This window comes from Balaenoptera acutorostrata, chromosome 13 (assembly GCF_949987535.1).
Source record: "Balaenoptera acutorostrata chromosome 13, mBalAcu1.1, whole genome shotgun sequence".
Classification (NCBI taxonomy): Eukaryota; Metazoa; Chordata; class Mammalia; order Artiodactyla; family Balaenopteridae; genus Balaenoptera; species Balaenoptera acutorostrata.
This window is the reverse complement of record NC_080076.1, coordinates 40,768,107-40,791,010: the sequence shown is the minus strand read 5'-3', so window position 1 is coordinate 40,791,010 and position 22,904 is coordinate 40,768,107. Positions and strand designations below refer to the sequence as shown.

The following is a 22,904-nucleotide window of genomic DNA, read 5'->3' as shown; positions in this document are numbered from 1 at the left end:
CTTTTGGTCCCTGAGAAACTGGAAGTGTGGATTGCCATTACATGAATTCATGCAGCTTTTTTCTTGTAACTTTAATCTGGGTATTTTGGGAAATAAATGCGTTATGTTCTGACACCTCTAGAATGCAAATGGTAGGTATATTTCCAAAAGTGTTACTTTTGGAAATAGTAAAATTATAGTAAATAGTAAAATAGTAATTATTTTAAGCAAAATAATTAACATTTGCAGGCAAGGTTAAATACCTCAAGTGGCAAAACCTAAATACCATAAGGAAGCAGGATACCCTCTTAAAGCATATTATTTTTTTAATTGAAATATAGTTGATGTATAATATCATGTTAGTTTCAGGTGTAGGACATAGTGATTTGGCATTATGAAATGATCACCACAGTGAGTCTAATAACCATTTGTCCCCATACAAAGTTATTGCAATATTATTGACCATATCCCTTATGCTGTATGTTACATCCCCGTGGCTTATTTTATAACTGAAGGTTTGTACGTCTTAATCCCCTTTACCTATTTCATCCATCCTCCCACCTTCCTCCCCTCAGGCACACACCCATTTGTGCTCTGTATCTATGAGTCTGTTTTCATTTTGTTTTCTTTGTTTTGTTTTTTGGGTTCCAAATATAAGTGAGATCATACAGTATTTGTCTTTCTCTGTCTGACTTATTTCACTTAGCATGATACCCTCTAGAATCATCCATGTTGTCGCTAGAGGCAGATTTCTTTCTTTTTTTAATGGCTAAGTAACATTCCATTGTATATGTATACCACATCTTCTTTATGCATTTATCTATCAGTGGACACTTAGGTCACTTCCACATCTTGGCTATTGTAAATAATGCTGCAGTGAACACTAGGGTGCATATGTCTTTTCAGATTAATATTTTTGTTTTCTTTGGGTAAATACCCAGGAGTGGAATTGTTGGATCATATGATTTGAGGGGCCTTCATACTGTTTTCCATAGTGGCTGCACCAATTTACAATCCCATCAACAGCATTCTACACATCCTTGCCAACAGTTATTATTTGTTGTCTTTTTGGTAATAGTTGTTCTGACAAGTGTGAGGTGGTATCTCATTGAGGTTTTGATTTGCATTTCTCTGACGATTAGTGATGTTGAGCATATTTTCACGTTGTCTGTTGGCCATCCACTTGTCTTCTTTGGAAAAATGTCTATTCATATCCTCTGCCCATTTTTATTTGGGTTGTTTCGTTTTTTTTTATAATGAAATTCATAATTCATTCTTTATTTTTTAAATTTTTAAAATTTATTTATTTATGGCTGTGTTGGGTCTTCGTTTCTGTGCGAGGGCTTTCTCTAGTTGTGGCAAGCGGGGGCCACTCTTCATCGTGGTGCGTGGGCCTCTCACTATCGTGGCCTCTCTTATTACGGAGCACGGGCTCCAGACGCGCAGGCTCAGTAGTTGTGGCTCACGGGCCTAGTTGCTCCGTGGCATGTGGGATCTTCCCAGACCAGGGCTTGAACCCATGTCCCCTGCATTGGCAGGCAGATTCTCAACCACTGTGCCACCAGGGAAGCCCCTGTTTGTTTTTTTTAATGTTGAGTTACATGAGTTCTTTGTATATTTTGGATATTAAATCCTTATTGCATATATTGTTTGCAGATATCTTCTCCCATTAAGGAGGCTGCCTTTTCCTTTTTTTTTTTTATTGGAGTATAATTGCTTTACAATGTTGTGTTAGTTTCTGCTGTATAACAAAGTGAATCAGCTATATGTATACATATATCCCCATATCCCCTCCCTCTTGCATCTCCTTCCCACCCTCCCTATCCCACCCCTCTAGATGGTCACAAAGCACCGAGCTGATCTCCCTGTGCCATGTGGCTGCTTCCCACCAGCTATCTATTTTACATTTGGTAGTGTATATATGTCCATGCCACTCTCTCACTTCGTCCCAGCTTACCCTCCCCCCTCCCAGTGTCCTCAAGTCCATTCTCTACGTCTGCATCTTTATTCCTGTCCTGCACCTAGGTTCTTCAGAACCTTTTTTTTTTTAGTTTCCATATATATGTGTTAGCATACTGTATTTGTTTTTCTCTTTCTGACTTACTTCACTCTGTATAACAGACTTTAACTCCATCCACCTCACTACAAATAACTCCATTTCGTTTCTCTTTATGGCTGAGTAATACTCCATTGTATATATGTGCCACATCTTCTTTATCCATTCATCTGCTGATGGACACTTAGGTTGCTTCCATGTCCTGGCTATTGTAAATAGAGCTGCAATGAACATTGTGGTACATGACTCTTTTTGAATTATGGCTTCTCATGCTGTCAAAACCTAAAAGAAGTGAGACCTTCATTCTCATAAAAATTTGTCATGGATATGATTTCTGAGCTCACCCTACACTTGTAGGAACGTTTTTCTGACTTGGATGCAAATGCAGAGAAAGGATATTTCTACATTGCAAAATTCGTTTAACTGTGCCATTCTGCCTAACCATCAATTGGAGTGATTAGTCTTCAATGTAATGACATGCTAAAAGGCAAATATTAAGAGAAGAAACTAATAGAATTCTATATATATTAAATTAAAGTCATATGCTTGTGGATTAATATCACTATTTGACAATACCTGTCCTCATTTCCACATATGAGATATATTTAAAATATATTAAATATATTTCATATAGTTTAAATATATATTGTATATTAAATATAACATATATAAATATAATTTTATATATTACATTAAATATCAATATTTAAATTGTATAATATATTGATATATTGCTAATAATTATTAATTATTATATAATTAATAATATAATAATTAATTGTAATTATATAATTGTTCATATATTATGTATTATATTATATATTATTAATAATAATTATATATGATATATTACATTATATATTTTCAAGTTTATATATTATATAATATAATACATAATTTATAATATTAATATACTAATATATATTATACATTTTAATATATGTTAATATAATATAAGAATATATATCATATATAACATTAATATTATAAATATATGTTATATATTATTTTATATATAATATATATAAATATATTACTATAAATATATAATAATTATATGTTATTTCATATAAATATTTATATATAATACTATATAACATATATTAATAATAATATTAATACTATATGTTATATACATTATATTAATATATACTGTAATATATTATATATTATGTATTATATAATGTATATATAACAATATATTATATATTATAATATAGTAAATATAATGTATATAATATATTATATGCATCATATTAATAATATATGTATTGTAGTATATAATATATAATATATATAATATAATATATTATATGTAATTTTAAATGTTATAATGTATTATAATATATGTAATGCACAATATATAATATATAATAATATATGTTATATATTATTATATATCATATTATTATGTTATGTATTATATCTTATATATTATATTTTATATGTTTTATATATTATACTTTATATATAATTATAATAATTATATATGATATTATATATTATATGTATTATATTTTATATATTATACATTTTATGTCTTATATATTATAATTATAACTATAGTATAATTGTTATAATTATATTATACTTATATAATTAAATATATTAATGTTAATATTATATTTAATGTTTTATATATTTATTTTATAACATATTTAATAAAATATATTACATATATTAAATATATTTCATATATATTTATATGTATATTAAAATGTTAAAAATCTCATTACAGATCAGCATTAACAGATGAACATTTTCAATTTGGATGATAGGGAACATTAACTTTGAACCCTAATTAACTGAAATTATTTCCCCTCCCCCTCCAAAAAAAAAGAATTCTAGTCTTCTCATTAGTGGACCTGAATCAAAAATGTTAAAAGTATACTCAATTATTCTATTTTTAATCTTGCCAATATAAACTTTGTGGAATTTGTTTTCTCCCTTGTTATATAAGAAAACCTTCTCATGGATTTTGCTTCTTGGCAACAAAGCCTAAAATATTTACTATTTGGTCCTTTACAGAAAAACATTTCTGACCCCTCCCATGGACAGCCAATCACAGGCATTGAACTAGAGGACTGACCACTGCCCAGATCCCACACTGTCTGCTGGGTAGGATGCATATAGGACGTATCCAAATAACACTGCAAATACTTTGAAAACTTAACTGACATTATAGCAACACTAAGAAAACCATTTAGAACTGTGTCCTGAACCAATCCTAGTTTAATGCCTGCTACAATAGAACAAAACAAAACAAAATCAGCAATCTCCTTAGGATTTAAACAATACCCAGGTGACATAAATATTCAAAATGTCCAGGATACCATCTAAAATTACTTAGCATATGAAGAACCTTGAAAATCTCATCTCCCAAGAGTTTGATTGTCTTTTAATCAATAGATGCCAAACCTGGGATGACACAGATGTAGCATTTATCAGACAACTTTAAAGCAACTATTATAACCATGCTTCATGAAGTAAGGGTCAACACACTTCAAACGTATGGAAACACAGAAAATATCAGCATAGAAATAGAAAATATAAAGAGCCAAATGCATATTTTATAACTAAAAGAGTAAAGTAACTGAAAATTTATAATCCACTGGATGAGCTTAATAGCAGAATAGAAATGACAGAGATAAGAGTCAGTAAGCTTGTGGATAAATCACTGGAGATTATCCAGTCTGGACAACAGAGAGAAAAAAAAAAGATTGAAAAAGATATAGAAACAGAGCCTCATCAAATTGTGTGAGAATACTAGAAAGAGAAAAAACATAAAGTACAAAAATATTAGAAGAAAATATATTCAGTAAAAGACACAAGATTCAAGAAGCTCAGCAAACCCAAGCAAGATCAATTCAAAGAAACCTCTCCTAGACCCACCATAATTAGACTTGTAAAAACTATATAGAAAGAATACTGGAAATTGCCAGAGAAAATGGACATATATCATATAGGGGAACAACAATTCGAATGACTATATATTTCTCATCAGAAATCAAGGACAATAGAAGTTATAAAATGCTGAGGGAAAAGACCTCTCAACTCAGAATTCTATCTCCAGTGAAAATATCTTTGACGATTAAAGATGAAATGAAGAAGCTCTCAGATGAAGGGAACAGAATTCATCAACAGCAGACCTGCTCTAAAAGAAATGCTAAAAGTACTTCAGATGAAGTATTGGGAAAGATAAATAAAACTGTCCCTGTTCAAAGATGAAATGATGTCTACATAGAAAATCCCATGAACTCTACAGAGAAGTTCCTAGAACTAAATGAGTTTATTAAGGGTTGCAGGATAAAAGGCCAACACACAAAATTCAATAGTACTTCTATTTACTAACAAAGAGCAATTGGAAACTGAAATTAATACAACAATGCCATTCGCGATAGTTCCAAATAATTGCTGCAGTCTACCTTTAAGTAATATCATGCATTTCATGTATGGTATAAGACCCATACAACAGTATACTCTCACTTTCCCCCCTCCCAGCTTTTGTGCTATTTTTATTATACATTTAATTTATACAGAGGTATACACCAGTTTGTGTCCATCCAAATTTCTATCCAGTATCATTTTGAGACTTCTTTATATATTCTGGATAGAAGTCTTTTGTTTGATATGTGATTTCCAAGTATTTTCTTCCAGTATAGAACTTGTCTTTTCATTCTCTTAATGTATCTTTCACAGATAAAATGTTTTTAATTTTGATAAAATCTAATTAATTTTTTATTTTATACATTGTGCTCTTGATGTCGTATTTAAAATTTCTTTGACTAACTCCAGGTCACAGATGTTTTTTCCTATATTTTCTTTTAAAAGTTTTACAATTTATGTTTCACTCTTAAACCTATGATCCATTTAGATTAACTTTTTAAAAAGACTATTTTTTTAGAGCAGTTTTGGGTTCACAGAAAAATTAAGAGGAAGATAAAGAAATTTCTCATATATACCCTGTCCCCACACCTGCATAACTTCCCTTATTATCAACAAACCCCACCTGAGAGGTACATTTGTTACAACTGATGCATGAACCTACATTGACCTATCATAATCAGTTAAAGTCCATAGTTTACATTATGGTACACTCTGGGTGTTGTACATTCTATGAGTTATGGCAAATTTATAATGACATGTATCCATGGTTATAGTATCATACAGAGTGTTCTCATTGCTGTAAAACCCCTCTGTGCTCTGCCTATTCATCCCACTTCCCCAACCCCTGTCAACCAATGATCTTTTTGCTGTCTCTGTCGTTTTGCCTTTTCCAGAATGTCATATAGATGGAATCAGTCGGTATGTAGCCTTTCCAGATTGGCTACTTAGTAATATGCATGTAAAGCCCCTCCATGTTTTTTCATGACTTGACAGCTCATTTCTTTTTAGTGCTGAATAATATTCCATTGTCTTTATGTCCCACATTCATTCACATCATTATTTGTCCATTCACCTTCTAAAGGACATCTTGGTTGCTTCCAAGTTTTGGCTATTATGAGTAAAGCTGCTATAAACATCTATGCGCAGGTTTTTGTGTGGACATAAGTTTTCAGCTTTTTGGGGTAAATGTCAAGGAGCATGATTACTGGATCATAGGGTAAGAATATGTATAGTCTGGTAAGAAACTGCCAAATTGTGTTCTAAAGTGGCTGTGCCATTTTGCATTTCCACCAGCAATGAATGAGAGTTCCTGCTGCTCCACATCCTCACCAGTATTTAGTGTTGTCAGTGTTCCAGATTTAGGCCATTCTAATAGGTGTGTAGTAGTATCTCATTGTTGTTTTAATTTGCATTTCCCTGATGACATAGTTGTGGGCATCTTTTCATATGCTTATTTGCCATCTGTGTATCTTCTTCGGAAAGGTGTCTGTTAAGATCTTTGGTCCATTTTTTAATCAGGTCATTTGTTTTCTTATTGTTGAGTTGTAAGTGTTCTTTGTATGTTTTGGATAATAGTATTTTATCAGATGTGGGTTTTGCAGATATTTTCTCCCTGTCAGTGGCTTGTCTTCTCATTCTCTTGAGATTGTCTTTTTTAAATGACTTTTTTTTTTCCCACTGCCAGTTATTTCTTTTTTTTTTTTTTTTAATTTATTTATTTATATATTTATGGCTGTGTTGGGTCTTCGTTTCTGTGCGAGGGCTTTCTCTAGCTGTGGCAAGCGGGGGCCACTCTTCATCATGGTGCACGGGCCTCTCGCTGTCACGGCCTCTCTTGTTGCGGAGCACAGGCTCCAGACGCGCAGGCTCAGTAATTGTGGCTCACGGGCCCAGTTGCTCCGCGGCATGTGGGATCTTCCCAGACCAGGGCTCGAACCCATGTCCCCTGCATTGGCAGGCGGATTCTCAACCACTGCGCCACCAGGGAAGCCTGAGATTGTCTTTTGCAGAGCAGAAGTTTTTAATTCTAATGAAGTCCATTTTATCAATTATTTCTTTCATGGGTAGTGTCTTTGGTGTGGTATTTATGGAGCAATCATTATACCCAAGGTCTTCTAGGTTTCCTCCTGTTTATCTTCTAGGAGTTTTATAGTTTTGCATTTTACATTTTGAGTTAATTGTTGTGGAAGGTGTAGGGTCTGTGTCCAGATTCATCTTTTTGCATATTGATATCTAGTTGTTCCAGGCCATCTTTGAGCATTTGTTGAAAAGGTTATCTTTGCTCCATTGCCTTTGCTCCTTTTTCAGAGATCAATTGATTATATCAATACTTATGTGGGCTCTCTATTCTGTTTCATTGATCTATTTGTCTATTTTTTTTTTTTTTGCCGGTACCACACTGTCTTGATTACTGTAGCTTTATAGTAAGTTTTGACGTCAGGTAAAGTCACTCCTCAACTTTTTTCTCCTCCTTCATTTTTGTGTTGTCTATTCTGGATCTTTTGCTTCTCCACATTAACTTTAGAATCAGCTTGTCAATATCCACAAAATAACATGCTGGGATTTTGATTGGGATTGATTATGTTGAATCTGTAGGTCAACTTGTGAAGAACTCATTTCTTAACAATATTGTCTTCCTATCCATGAATGTGGAATACCTCTTCATTTATTTAGTACTTCTTTGGTTTTGTTCATCAGAGTTTTGTAGTTTTCCTCATATAAATCTTATATATATTTTGTTAGATTTATACCTAAGCATTTCATTGGGGGGTGGTGCTAATTTTATTTCAAATTCTATCTGTTCATTTCTACTATAAAGGAAAGCAGTTGACTTTTCTATGTCACCTTGTATACTGCAACATTGGTTATAATTGCTTATTAGTTCCAGGAGGGTTTTGTTGATTCTTTTGGATCTCTACATAGAAAATCATGTCATCTGTGAACAAAGACAGTTTTATTTCTTCCTTTCCAATCTGTATACCTTTTATTTCCTTTTCTGATCTTAATCATTAGCTAGCATTTCCAGTATGATGTTGGAAAGGAGTGGTGAAAGGATATTCTTGCCTTGTATCTGAACTTAGTGGGAAAGCTACAAGTTTCTCAACATTAAGTATGATGTTACCTGTAGGTTTTTTGTAGATGTTCATATCAAGTTGAGGAATTTCCCTGTATTCCTAGTTTACTGAGAGTTTTTACCATGAATGGGTGTTGGATTTGTCAAATACTTTTTCTACGTTTATTGATATGATGATGTGTTTTTTTTTTAACCTGTCGATGTGATGGATTACATTAATGGATTTTTTTAAATGTTGAATCAGCCTTGCATTACTGAGATAAATCCCACTTGGTTGAGAATTTTTCCATCTGTGCTCATAAAAGATATTGGTCTGTAGTTTTCTTTTCTTGTAATCTCTTTGTCTGGTTTTGGTATTACAGTAATCTGGCCTCATAGAATGTGTTAGGAAGAATTCCCTCTGCTTCTGTCCTCTGAAAAAGGCTATAGAGAATTCTTATAATTTCTTCCTTAAATGTTTGCTAGAGTTCACCAGTAAACCAATGTGGGCCTTGTGCTTTCTATTTTGGAAGGTTACTAATTATTGATTCAATTTATTTAATAGATAAAGGCCTATTCAGATTGTCTATTTCTTCTTGTGTGTGATTTGGCAAATTGTGTCTTAAGGAATTGTTCCTTTTCATCTAGGTTATTACATTTATGAGCATAGAGTTATTCATAGTATTCTTTGATTATCCTTTTAATATCCATAGGATCTGTAGTGATATACTTTCATTTTTAATGTTAGTTATTTGTGCCATCTGTTTTGCTTTGTTTTGCTTTTAATTAGCCTGGCTAAAGACTTACCGATTTTATTGGTCTTTTCAAAAAACTAGCTTTTGGTTTCATTGATTTTTCTCTGTTGATTTCCTGTTTTCAGTTACACTGATTTCTGCTCTACTTCCTATTATTTCTTCTCTTCTGCTTACTTTCGATTTTTTTTTGTTAATTTTTATTGGAATATAGTTGCTTTACAATGTTGTGTTAGTTTCTGCTGTACAGCAAAGTGAATCAGATGTACATATACATACATCCCCTCTTTTTGGATTTAATTTGCTCTTCTTCTTCTGATTTCCTAAAGTGGACACTTAGATGATTGATTTTAGATTTCTTTTTTTTCTAATGTATGCATTCAATGCTATAAATTTCCCTCTAAGCACTGCTTTCACTGCATCCCATAAACTGTGACAAGTTATGTTTTCATTTCTATTTAATTCAAAATATATATAAGTTTATCTTAAGATTTCTTCTTTGACCATTTGTTATTTAGAAGTGTGCTGTTTATTCCCCATGTATTTTTGGATTTTCCAGTTATCTTTCTGTTATTGATTTCTAATTTAATTCCATTGTGGTCTAATAGCAGACATTGTATGATTTATATGATTTCTATTTTTTTCAGTTTGTTAAGATGTGTTTTATGGCCCAGAATGTGTTCTATCTTGGTGAATGTACAGTTAATTTTTGTATAAGTTATGAGGTTTATGCTAAAGTTTGTTTGTTTTTGCATATGATGTCTAGTTGTTGAAACTAGACACTAACACTATTTGTTGAAAAGGTTATCCTTTCTCCACTGAATTTACTTTGTACCTCTGTAAAAACCTCAGTTGATCATATTTGTGTTGGTATATTTCTGGACTCTCTCTGTTTTTCTATTGATCTGTCTATCCATTCTTCACTAATACCACATTGTCTTGATTAATGTAGCTTTACAGTAAGTCTTAAAATCATGTTATATGAGCCCTCTGGCTTTGTTTTTTTCTTCAAAATTATTGTGGCTACTTTAGTTCCTTCTTCTTCCCTGTAAGAAACGGAGTCTTAGATAAAATGTAAATATTATAGGAAAATATAAATGTAATAACATGACTAAAAGATTTTACTCTGTTATTTGTGCCTTTTAATATGTTATATTAAAATTGTTCTTGATTAGAGGATCTCCTGTATACCCATCGGCTTTCTAGTAAATTCTTTAGCCTCCATCCAAGGTGCACTGACTTTGCATAGTATTCACTCTCTGGCTTATATGCACTTCAAGAAGAAATATATTAAATTAGGATTAGCAGAGTCCTTTTGTGACAGCGCCTCTGCTGAATGGAGAACAAGAGATAGAAAGGTAAGTTTCTGAGTATTACCCTCAATTCTGTGTCTGCACATATCTGACTTTCTCTCCATCTATATGAGTAGTTCTTCTGTGAGGTCTGCAGCCTCATAGGCAGGTTCAAGACCACCCTTTTTTCTTAACTAACCTTTTTGCTGATGTTTGACAGATGATTGGGAAGCACTTATAAAATATGCAATATCTTCTATTTTTCAGAAACCTGAATGCCAGCCTAGGTTTGCTTTAGCAATTAAAAAGTAGGAAACTTTTGAGAGGAACTGTTTTAGGATTCCTGAGAAGACCTATTTTAGGTCTCCTAGTCCAGTGCGGTAATTGGTTATCTTTCTACCTTCTTTATAAATTCATTCTGTCTTAAATTGGTACTATTCCTTTTCTCCCACTGAGGTAAGACTAATATATAGGGATATAAAGAACCATAAGAAGGATTATGAACAAATATTTCCTATAAATATAGATGTTTTAAACCCTAAAATAATCATAAAAATCTGAGTAAATATAAAGAATAATATTATATAACCAGGAAGAATGTATTCTAATAATTAAAATATGGCTACTATTTTGGAAGCCAAAAATAGAATATTTCTTAACAATATGCCAAAGTAGAAAAAGTATATTATCGTCTCAGTATATACTTAAAAGTTACTTGGGGGGCTTCCCTGGTGGCGCAGTGGTTGGGAATCCGCCTGCCAATGCAGGGCACACGGGTTCGTGCCCCGGTCTGGGAAGATCCCACATGCCGCGGAGCGACTGGGCCCGTGAGCCACAACTACTGAGCCTGCGCGTCTGGAGCCTGTGCTCCGCAACGGGAGAGGCCGTGGCGGTGAGAGGCTCGTGCACTGCGATGAAGAGTGGCCCCCGCTTGCCACAACTAGAGAAAGCCCTCGCACAGAAACGAAGACCCAACACAGCCAAAGATAAAAATAAATTAAAAAAAAAAAAAAAATAAGTTACTTGGTAAAATTAATTTTTCATTCCTGCTTTTAGTAAGCCAAAAGAGAAAATACTTCTTAATATAATAAAGAACATCTAGATGAGAAATACTTAATAGTGATAAAATAGAATAATTTCTGTTTAGATCAGAATTATACAAAGGTGGCTATAAAACTTGTATTTGCCCTGGAAGTTCTAGCCAATACAATAATGTAAGAAAAAATAATACAAATATGGGAGAATACATAAACCTTATGATTACCTATATTCATTGTAATTGTTCACCCATAAAACCCATAAAAATCAATTGAAAAAATAAAGAATTGAGAGTTCAATAATGTACAAAACTCAATCACTATAGGGACTTCCTTGGCGGTCCAGTGGTTAAGACTCTGCTTTTCCAATGCAGAGGACGTGGGAACTAAGATCCCACATGCCATGTGGTGTGGCCCAAAAAATAACCCAAAAAACTCAATTACTATAAATCTTGATACCAACATTACCTATTTGAAAGATAAAGTGAGGAGGGGGAAACTCATTTGTAATAGCGATGAAAAAACTCAGAAATTTCTAATAATAAACATAGAAATTTATGGAACGTTTCTGTAAACGTTTCCTAGCTAAGATGATTAATTGAGAACTTGTATTTATCTCTTCTATTTCCTGAGACACCAGTAAGATGAGAGTAAATTAATGTTTTTAAAGGTGTAAATCCATAAGAATAAATGGGAGAAGAGTCATCAATATGCCAGAGATTTATATACATTTTTGGAAAATGGAAAATGAATGGAGGGTTAGTAACTTACTAGACAAGACAGAGGAAGCTACCACATAGAAAGCACTGAGAAGGGTATTCAAATGAAAAGAGATTGATGTCACAGAACTTTGTAAAAGTTTGGGAATTGGAAGCAACATGAACAAATGAAGAGTGGTGATATGAGGTAGAACTAAAAATAGTATGAGGCAGACATTTGAAGCAAGAATCAAAAAACCCGGTACTCCTGCCACAGTGCCATATATGGAATATTAGTCCCAGACAAAAGACTGGAGATGAATTCTCTGGAGAAATTCAACAGAGAAGAGAAGACTCAGGAATGTCATGTACTTTGGAAGATTAGATGAGTGCTGAAAATGGGATGAATTCAAAGTATACAAATGGAAAAGGTCGACCTCCTTCCCTGTCCCAGAAGTAGACCACATCTCCCTCTCAGAATACTGAAAGATTCTTCTCTGAAGAAGCTTAATAGTCCCAAAAAAAAGACCTCCAAATACTAACATGAAGTGACATATTCACTTTAGAGAACAGTCTGGCAGTTCCTTAAAAGGTTAAACATAGAATTTGCAATCCCACCCTTAGGTATCGACCCAAGAGAAATAAAAACATGTTTACTAAAAACACATACGTGACTGTTCATAGCAGCACTGTTCACAATAGCCAAAAGATAGAAACAATCCAGGGTCTATCATGTGATGAAAGATAAACAAAATGTGGTATATCCATACTGTGGTGTATTATTTGGCAACAAAAAGGAATGTAATAGGGAGTGACTGCTAATGGGTAGTTTCTCGGGGGGGGGGGCAGGGTGGGGGGGAATGAAATGTTCTCAGATTAAATTATGATAGTTGCACAACTCTGTTAAACTAAAAACCACTGAACTGAATGCTTTAAATAGGTGTACTTTTCTGTTTGTATATTTTACCTCAATAAAACAGTTTAAAGTTCATAAAGAAGCAATCAGCCACGTCGAACGCTGGCGAGACATTATGTAAAACAAGGACTACAAAATGTCCATTGGATTTAGCAGCATGGAAGTCACTGGTGAAATTTGATGAGTTCAATTTTAGTATAGAAGATGAAAGCCAGGTTGGAAAAAATTGAGAAATGGTGTGGTTATGGAAATGAAAGAATGTCTTAAGTGCTCTTAGTTATCTAGTAAACAGGAAAAGATTGAAGGTTCTAGAGTGGATAGTCAATACTAAAAGGTTCCTAAGAAGCACAAATGGAGTGATTAGCCTTGTCTAAGAGAAGGATCACTTCCTTCAGTGTAAAAGGAGGAAACGATAGGTGCTGAAAGACTTGTGACAAAGTGACGACAATTTCTCATTAATGACCTCCTTTCTCTGATGTGGGAAGCAAGGCCATCTGTTTAGCATAAATTGCAAGAAGGGGAAATGAAGAGAGCAGAACAGCTGATTAGAGAAATACAGTAGCTCTGTCAGAAAATGTTTAGCACCCATTTAAGGCTAGTGACTAGGAATCTGTATTGGATCTGCTCTTTGTTTCTTTCTTGTTTCTTTGATTTTGTTTTATTTACGCTAAGTTTCCCAACTATAATTCACAGAAAAGGCAGACATTTGGATTCATGCAGTATTATGATTTTGCCAGATTTAGGGGAGGGGACAAATATACAGGGGACATGTTTTTAAGAGCTTTGTTAAACGAGTGTTTGGAATGCTGGACCATGAAATTCAAGTTCAATAAGAAGTAAAGGGTTGAGAAGAAAGTAAGCTATTAATGGTCCCACCAGGACAGAGATTTGAGCTATCTTGTTCACCACTTTACTCCCAGTTCTTAGAGCAATGATTGTTTGAATTAATGGTTCGTTGAGACCAATGGGCAGAGATAGTGGAAATAGTTGAAAAAACAAGCTTGAGGGTTAAGATGTGGGCATCAGGAAGTAGTAGGGTGTTTGAGTTACTGAATTCAGAAGAGATGCTGTTTTAATTGGTCACAAGTTCCTGGATATAAAAAGAAAGGCTTACTGAGAAAGTATTTGACCTGAGAGGTCAAAGAACTAAGTCAGAGTGTTGGTTGAGTGTCATTCATGTAATGTTGACATTAGCAGGGATGATGGTAACAGTTGAAGGAGAAGACTGAATCAAGTGTTATCATCAGTGATTGAGAGTGAATGGGTAAATAGATGTTACAGATGAAGAGAGGTTGAAGGTGGTAGAGCAGATGACAGAATCCTCAGAGCACTGGGAGTTTAATGAGAGACAGGGAGAACAATGATCAAAAAGCAAAAATAGAAGCAATGATGATCCAAATACTACCTCTTGGCCCTGAAATATATATGGTATATTGAGTATTAACAATTCTCACTGAGAAGGATGTAAGGGAAACATTGACCTCAGGAAAGAGCCAAGTTTCAGTTAAAATAGGAGATAGAGGTAGCACTCTAAGAAGAGTACAAAATACAGCTGAACACTGGGGGCATGGGAAGGGTTGGGGAAAAAAGAGAGTAAAACTATAGAACGTAATAGGGATAGCAGTACTTTGCTAATTTATGATGAATTGGGGTAGAGAATACCCTTTGGACATTGACTGATTGAAAAAAGGAAAGAGAGACATAGCTGATTTAGTCTCAAAAGACCTTGGACCTAACCTAAGTGCTCTTCAATAGCGGATTGGTTAACTAAATTAAGAGTGCTTCCAGGAGACAAAGTGATCTGAAATCATTAAAAATAATGTTATAAAAAATTGATATGGAAAAAATATCCCCAATATATTAAGTGAAAAATTAGTTTACACAATCCATATGTATATTATCCTTTTTTATAAAAGGAGAACAAGAAGAATAATTGGATGAGTAATACTTTCATACTGTTTGAAATATATTGTAATTTTGTAAAAGACTAGCTGTCCAAAGATCTAAAAAGCTGCCTATGGAGGAAGGTGCTAAAACTTGAACCATTCATTTTTTCAACAAATATTTAGCTCCTACCTTGGGTCAGATACCATTCTTTGCACTGGAGATAATAACATAAACAAAATAATGACCCTGCTCTTGTAGCTGTTGAAAGAGAAAAGCAAATAAGCAAAATCTGAGAGAAGAGCATCCTAAGCAAAGGATTCAACACACGCACAGGCCCAGAGGTAGGAATCAAGTATACCAGCAGGTTTTTGGCAACCCTGAGCAGCTGCATTGATGGAGAGGAGTGGGATTTAGAGAAAAAAAAATAATAGTTCTCTTTTAGATAGTTTGGGATGCCTATCACACATCCAAGTGGAGATATCAGGCAACAGTTGGGTGTATGAGTCTGGAACTCAAGAGCGAGGTTGATGTTAGAGCTATACGTTTAGGAGTCATTAACATATTGCTGTTATTAAAAGTCATGAGAATGAATGGAATTACCTAAGATGCGAGAACTAAAGATTAAGCCCTGGGACATTCCATCATTTAAAAGGTAAGAGAAGAGGAGGGTAATCGGGAGAGGTCTACTGAAATCACCAAAGATGAAAAAAGAGAGTGGGAAGGGAAAGCTCCTGCATCATGTTTAGCTTTTCATCCAGTGCAGCTTATGCACTGGACCTTGAAATTGTTTCATTTCAAGGTCTTGCCTGGGACTTAAGGGCAGGGTCAGCTACATAACTTACAAGACCAGTGCAAAATGAAAATCCCTTGTTCAAAAGGTAGGATGAAAAATGCAGTTAAAGGGACTAAACTACAAAGCATTTTCCTTTAAGAAGAAATTCATAAAATAACAGGTGATACATGAGTAATATAAACCCACAGATAGCAAAAAAATATTTTTGATGTTATAATTTTATATAATATAATAAATAATAGTACTTTATTAATGTGATAACTTGGTTGAGCATAAGATTTTTCTGGTTCATGTTTTTTCAAATTCATTTATTAGATCATCAAAGTTTATACTTTTAGCAACTTTATTTTAAGTGATATACGTAAAAGCAGATTAGCTGCTCTTGGCAAATGAAAGATCACACATAAATTTTGGTAATTTTTAATTTTGAGAAAGATCTTTCTGCTGATGCAACTGACACTGGAACTGTTAAGGATATTTTATAAGCTGTGACATTCGGATAGATTTCTGATAAATTATTTCAAAATATAAATAGTAAATTTTGTATATTATACAAATATAAGTAGTATATTTTAGTATATCTAGAACTGATGGTTCTTATGGAACAATTTTTTTAAAAGATTTAACTCTTCATACACATAGTTTCGTGTATATATATAAATTTAAATTTGTACAATGCCATTTTAATGTTTTCTCTGGCATTTTCTGTAACTTGTAGAGGTCATATGAGAAACCGAAAGTCACCTAATGGTTTGTAGGTAATTCAAAATGCCTATTATGCTTTCTATTACTGCATCTTAAATTACAAAGAAAAAACTAATTTTAAAACTGTATTCCTCATTAATTGGTTCATTTGAAGCTGCATATAAAAACAATGTTCTTTTCCATCAAATGCAATAATCTTTATACTTAATTTCTGTTTCTCAGCCTGTGGATATTTGCTTTGCAATGTTGCAGCAGTTTTTAAAACCAGAGATTCTAAACTCTTTGAAGATTTCTGATATCTCTTTGATATGCTATATTACAATGTCCATGCGTATGCTTTTATTTTGTAATAATTTTCCTGACTTTTATTGCCTAAACACTAGCAGTTCTTATCCCAGTGCTCATGCCAGAGAGCTAATATTTTTGCCTTGGGGATGAGCTCTGGGAAGATAGGCAAGCCAGCCTCCCACGACTGCCACCACCACTGCTGCTTCTGCCACCATCACCATCACTAATCTGGAGCCCTGCACCACCCCAGACTGCTTCTGGCATGAATGTGCATACCAAGCAGGCAGCCAACTGTTTGGCATACACACTGTGCTGTGGGCCAGAACCCACATATACATGCCTGGCATATCTTCTCTGTTCACACACATGCTCCCTTGTCCCATCAGATTTTATTGGGTTGGCCAAAAAGTGCCTTTGGTTTTTAAATAAAGATAAAAGACACATTTTTCATTTTCACCAAGACCTTTATTGAACAACGTATTCACCCTTTTGTTCCATTACCTTCTGCCATTTTTCAGGCAGCTTCATAATTCCATCTTCCCAAAACTTTTTATCTTTTTGAGCATAGAACTCTTCCAGATGCCTCTTACAGTCTTCCAGGGAATTGAAATTTTTTCCATTACGACAGATGAATCAGAACTTCCCAGCCAAGCTGTAACAGTTTTTGCCTGGTCCTCAAAGAAACATGCAGTCTTGCGTTATCCTGATGGAAGATTATGCATCTTCTGTTGACTAATTCCGGACACTTTTTGTCGAGTGCTGCTTTCAGTTGGTCTAAGTGGGAGCAGTACTTGTTGGAATCAATTGTTTGGATTTCCTGAAGGAGCTCGTAATAGAGGACTCCCTTCCAATCCCACCATGTACACAACATCACCTTCTTTGGGTGAAAACGGGTCTTTGGTGTGCTTGGTGGTGGTTCATTTCGCTTGAGTACTTATCACATGTTAATTTATACCAACTCATTAATTTAATCCTAACAGGATTTCTGTTGGTCCCTTACGCATGACAAACTGAACTGAGAGACTGAATAACTTTCCCTAAGTCACAGAGCTTGCACATGGTAGAGCAGAGATTTCAGCCAAGTCTGTCTGGCTGCAAAGAATTTGAGAGGCAGCATAGTGTCCTGTGTACAAGGGCTGGAAGCAAATGACCTGGGTTCAAATCCTGACCCTGCCGTGTAGTGTCTTCTTGCTAGACGAGTTACTTCTCTGAGCCTTGCTTTCTTCGTGTATATAATGGGGATCAGAGTACTACAGGACCTACCTCATAAGGTTATGTAGAGGGTTAAATGAAAGTGAGATACGTGTAAAGCATTGAGAACAGTGCCTGATGCTTTAGTAAGCCTGCGATAAATGTTGCTACTAATATTGTTATTGTTATCATGATTACTTTGCCCACTCCACGATCTGTCTTCACAGGTTAGAAAAGAAGGTTAGTAGTCAGCAGAAAAGAAGAGCTTAGAGACAGACAGACAGCAGAGCCTCTCTGGTGTTTACCTTCCCTAAAGTTCCCCTAGGAGGCCCTCCTGCATATGATGTGATCTGTGATCTGATTCTTGCTCTGGGCAGCCCATCTCTGTGGGCTTTTTGGATTTTAATGGTTTACTGATCTGATCATTTTCTGTCTGGGTTGTATGTGTTACAGGTATGAGACATCTCTATTGGATTTAGTTCAATCTCTGAGTCCCAAGACTGCTTCCAAACCGCGGCCCCATTGCTCCAGAGAAGCTGGGTCATGGCATCACAGTACTTGCCTACTCAGTCGTCTAAAACCAACCCGGAACAAGACCGGGGCAGGCAGGACCCCTGAAGACCTGGAGGAGGATCAGATTCTGGAAGATATCTTTTTCATTTGACACTGAAGCACATGCTGCAAGATTTCCGTCAGAAATTAGTGGGTGTTTTTATATACTGATCCAGGATTTTAAATTATTTGACTGCAACGTAATTGTGTCTCTCCTTTCACAGGGAGGGACCTATCTCACTAGCATCCTGTTACGTGTTGAATATAGAAATCATTCTAACAACCCAGGGTGTTTCTGATCAGACCAATCAGTAGATAACACATTAAGGACGGATGGGGGTGGAGGGCAGTAGCTTTTCTATGCCAAGCAGAGATTAGAACATTAACATAGGACACTTTCTGCATGGCAGAGGCCTTTGCATACTCAGCCTCATTCAAGAGTGTTTCTTTCTCAATATTTTGCTGGAAAAGGTTGGCTCTCTTTTGTACACAAGGAAAACCTTTCCATTGAGAGATCCCTCTAGTTTAAACGTAGCCCCTTTGTAACATAAGCAATTTCAGAAAGATAGAACCTTTTACCTCTCCACCCTGTTTTCTTACCACCTACCTCTTTCTAAGTCAGTCAGTTAATTCTGAGGTTGGAGTTGGTGCCCCTCCTATCACAAGCAACACTGAGGGCCAATTGTGAGTCAGTCTCGGCAGTCATCAGCCTGGCCGCTGCCCATCCTATAACCAAAAGGGCTGAATAAGCTAGAGGGAGGCCCCCCCAACCCTTAGAAACCAGCATTAGATTACACAAGCGAGTACTGCCCTAGGGGAGGCACTGGCCTGAAATGCTTGTCCTACGGTCGGCCATTTCCCAGGATAAATAAGAGTACTCTCTCAGTATTGTTCCTTGCCCCAAGTGTCTGTTTTATTCACCCTGGTGAACTTCCCATCAGCTGCTACAGGCTGACAGACTTCCCCTGGCCTCCTCTCTCTCCCCATGTGGAGTCAAGGCCCCGATTGACCAGGCCTTGCACATGCTCTGCTCAAGGCCACTGTCTCATGGCCCCAAAGAACCACCTCCACTTGCCAGACAATGTTCCACCAGCCCACGCAGAGTCTCCCCCTTTCTCCCGCTGGGCCTCACAGAGAAAGCCTTTGGAGGAAGTACACTCGAAACGTACTCTCTCTGCTCTCCTGTTCGGCAGAGCTCTTGAGATGGGTCCCTCAGCTTACAGTGGGCTCTAGTGGCCTCTCAGGCTTATGGGCAGTATGATGAGCCTGGTAGAGCCAGTGAGTTTAAAGCTTTGTAGTCATTGGAAGCCAGGGGAAGATATGCATTACTGGATGACTTTATTTGGTGTGGAGCCTGTTGCTTTTTTCTCTCTCCCTTTCACCAGCCCCTGGCCTGAACTGAGACTAAGCCTGTCAGCCATTATTGGTAGCTAACGCCAGACCTGCCGGGTAGCCTGCACTTAGTGAGACTGCATGGCTTCCCTGAGGTCTTTATCTAAATGAGATTATTTCAGCCCACAAAAGCCTCCTGGAGCAACTTCCTTGTCTGGGTAAATCCAAATCTCATTGTCTCTTCAGACTGAGGCCCTGTCACCTCCGCCCAGCCTTCCTTCACTTGGGTCTTTTTGTTCTTTGGAGGAGAGAAGAATATAGCCTACCAATACCATATTCTTAATCTGAGGTTAAGAATATCAGGTCAGGACAAACCAGTTGTAGTCATTCAGTTGAAAGGTTGAAAATTATTGCAGGTTACAATTTCCTCTTAAAGTTCACCCCTAAGAAAGTAACTGAATCAGTTTCATCCCATTCCAGAAGCCTTTGGAAAATAGAGCTTTCTTTGGTGTGGCCAAAAACAGGGTGAAAACAAATGGAGAGCCCTTGACCATTTTCTCAGTTAAAGTTAGGTTTCTAGAGCTATCTTTTCCTTGCCCCGTGTGTCATGACCAGCTTAAGTACACCCAGCTCCCTCGGATCATCCATAACCACACTTTCCTATTCTGGACAGCAGGGTCCTTACTGCTCTCTGGAGTAAGAGGATGCAAGAAAGACCAAGAGGGCTTCCCTGGTGGCGCAGTGGTTGAGAATCTGCCTGCTAATGCAGGGGACACGGGTTCGAGCCCTGGTCTGGGAGGATCCCACATGCCGCGGAGCAGCTGGGCCCGTGAGCCACAATTGCTGAGCCTGCGCGTCTGGAGCCTGTGCCCCGCGACGGGAGGGGCCGCGATAGAGAAAGGCCCGCGCACCGCGATGAAGAGCGGTCCCCGCACCGCGATGAAGAGTGGCCCCCGCTTGCCGCAACTGGAGAAAGCCCTCGCACGAACCGAAGACCCAACACAGCCAAAAATAATAAATAAATAAATAAATAAATAAATAAATAAATAAATAAGAAAATCCTTTAAAAAAAAAAAAAAAAAAAAAAAAAAAGAAAGACCAAGAAAAGGATTGTGATTTCTTCAAGAAGCTTGTTTGCCTTTAGAACAATCATAAACAGGACCTAAACTAAAGGCTTTGGGGGGTCACAAGCCACAAAATGGAGTTTAATTGCTTCTTTACCTCTCCTGAATGAGCAATTTGGAAGAGCAAAGATGTATTTTCAACAGAGCATCAATCAACCTATTTTTCATATGCCACATTCCCCGCCCTTGCCAGTTGCCTTTCTCTATCCTGTAGGCATTTCCTCGTCGTCAGGGCAATAGGATGTGAATTTGTGTCTCGTCTAACATCTTCATTATGAATTGAACAATATATGTTAACATTTTAATCTGTGTCTCACTTTGAGATCTATATACATGTATGAAAAGGTTGTTGTAGAGCCTCGAGGCTTTTGTAGAGCCTAGAGGCTTGACCTAATTGCAGACTAACCTACCAAGGGAGAGGGCCTGGCACTCAGGAATCTGCCTTTCCTCCCTGTTAAGCTCTCCCAACAGTGACTGCCTGTCATGCGCTTGCCCAGCCTCCAGCCATTTCCCCAAAGCAAGACTGGACACGTGTTGGCAATGCTGCAGGTAGTGTTACCACATTGCACACCCTGCTTCCCACTGTTCTGGGAGAGAAAGACCAATCAGTGTTTACAAAACGGGACAGGACAGACGCCCATGGAAGCTCCTTAAGTAGGGCCCAAAGTGCTTGATTCAGAAGACCAAAGTCAGTCAAGGAGAAGCTTTCTCTGACAGCCACCCTTCCAGGAGGCACATTTGTGTTTACAAACCTGACCTCCATGGGAGGACTTGTCCAGAGCACCCTGAATGTCACGGGGAGGGAGGGGCTCTGTCCTCCCCCAGAGCCGTTCCTTACACTTGGAGCTCTTTTCAGCACCATTGTTCACATGAGAGATTCGCTGGTCAGAAACTCTGGGGAGGGGACAGGCCTAAAGGAGCAGAGCTGGACAAAGTCTGCCGTCATAGCCAATATCTCAGTGGCTATTTTCCCCATGTGGTTTTGATATTGAATTGTTCCTTGAACATCCCCCATCAGATAAGTGGAGTATAGCTTGAAAGCAAGAGAAGAGCCTCAGGTTATCAAAATGTTATTTCTGTTAGTATTTGTTAAAACAACAGGAACCTATGGTCAGTTGAAAGAAAGGAAGTAGTTTGCCACATCCTACAGGTTTTCCTGGCTGAGTCCGGTTCACTCCCATCACATGAACACCAAGCCTCCTCTAGGTTGTGTGGTCACTAGAATGGGAGGTTCCATCTGTGCACACCTCTGAGTCCCTTTGTGCTTTTCCCCAAAACTGCTTAGCAAAGAAATGTCTCGGCACTTTGACACAGGAAAAATAGTGCTGCTTAGTTGGCTTTTGGTGCTGGGAGAACATAGGCGAGGGCTTGGATACCTGAAATGCCCAGTTCTGAGATCACCAAGACAGCCAGTTCTGTGGATTCAACCAAGACAGCCAGAGACCCTATCCTGCCCCTGCTCCCCCAGTCAGCCTGACACCTTCCCCTGAACCAGGAGGCTTTGCAGCTCCCCTCAGAGACAGAGGTGGCAAGGACAAAATCATCACTCAACTGGCTCCCAAGCTGAAATTGAGCTAAGTAATCGTTGCCCCGATTGTAATAAGATAACCCTTGAATCTAGGAGCAAAGCTAGAGATGAGTAGGGTGAGGGTGACACCCTGGTCCTCAGAGGAAGAATAACCTGGCAGCTAGAGAGCCAGTTTCATAAATGAGTAACCAGCTACACAGTTCCTCAGAGTTTCTCAGAGCTGCTACTCGAAGTGGATTGTTCCTGAGCCCCTTGGGCTCCATTGTTCCATTTAGAACTGGGATTTCTACCCTCTCAGGCTTCAGCTCCATAGCTATTCTCCCTCCCATCCACCT

At 36.8% G+C, this 22,904-nt stretch overlaps 1 protein-coding gene across 4 annotated transcripts in view; it reads left to right on the top strand.

Annotated features, from left to right (window-relative positions):
* KIAA1328 (KIAA1328 ortholog) overlaps nucleotides 1-20,629 on the top strand; it is a 374,054-nt gene extending 353,425 nt beyond the window's left edge. For all 4 annotated transcript variants that reach the window (XM_057526538.1, XM_007180910.2, XM_057526537.1 and 1 more), the window contains one exon: nucleotides 18,487-20,629. In XM_057526538.1, the coding sequence (XP_057382521.1) occupies nucleotides 18,487-18,697 (211 nt within the window). In that variant the 3' untranslated portion in view covers nucleotides 18,698-20,629. The remainder of the gene's footprint in view (nucleotides 1-18,486) is intronic.
* The last annotated feature ends 2,275 nt before the right edge of the window (nucleotides 20,630-22,904 follow it).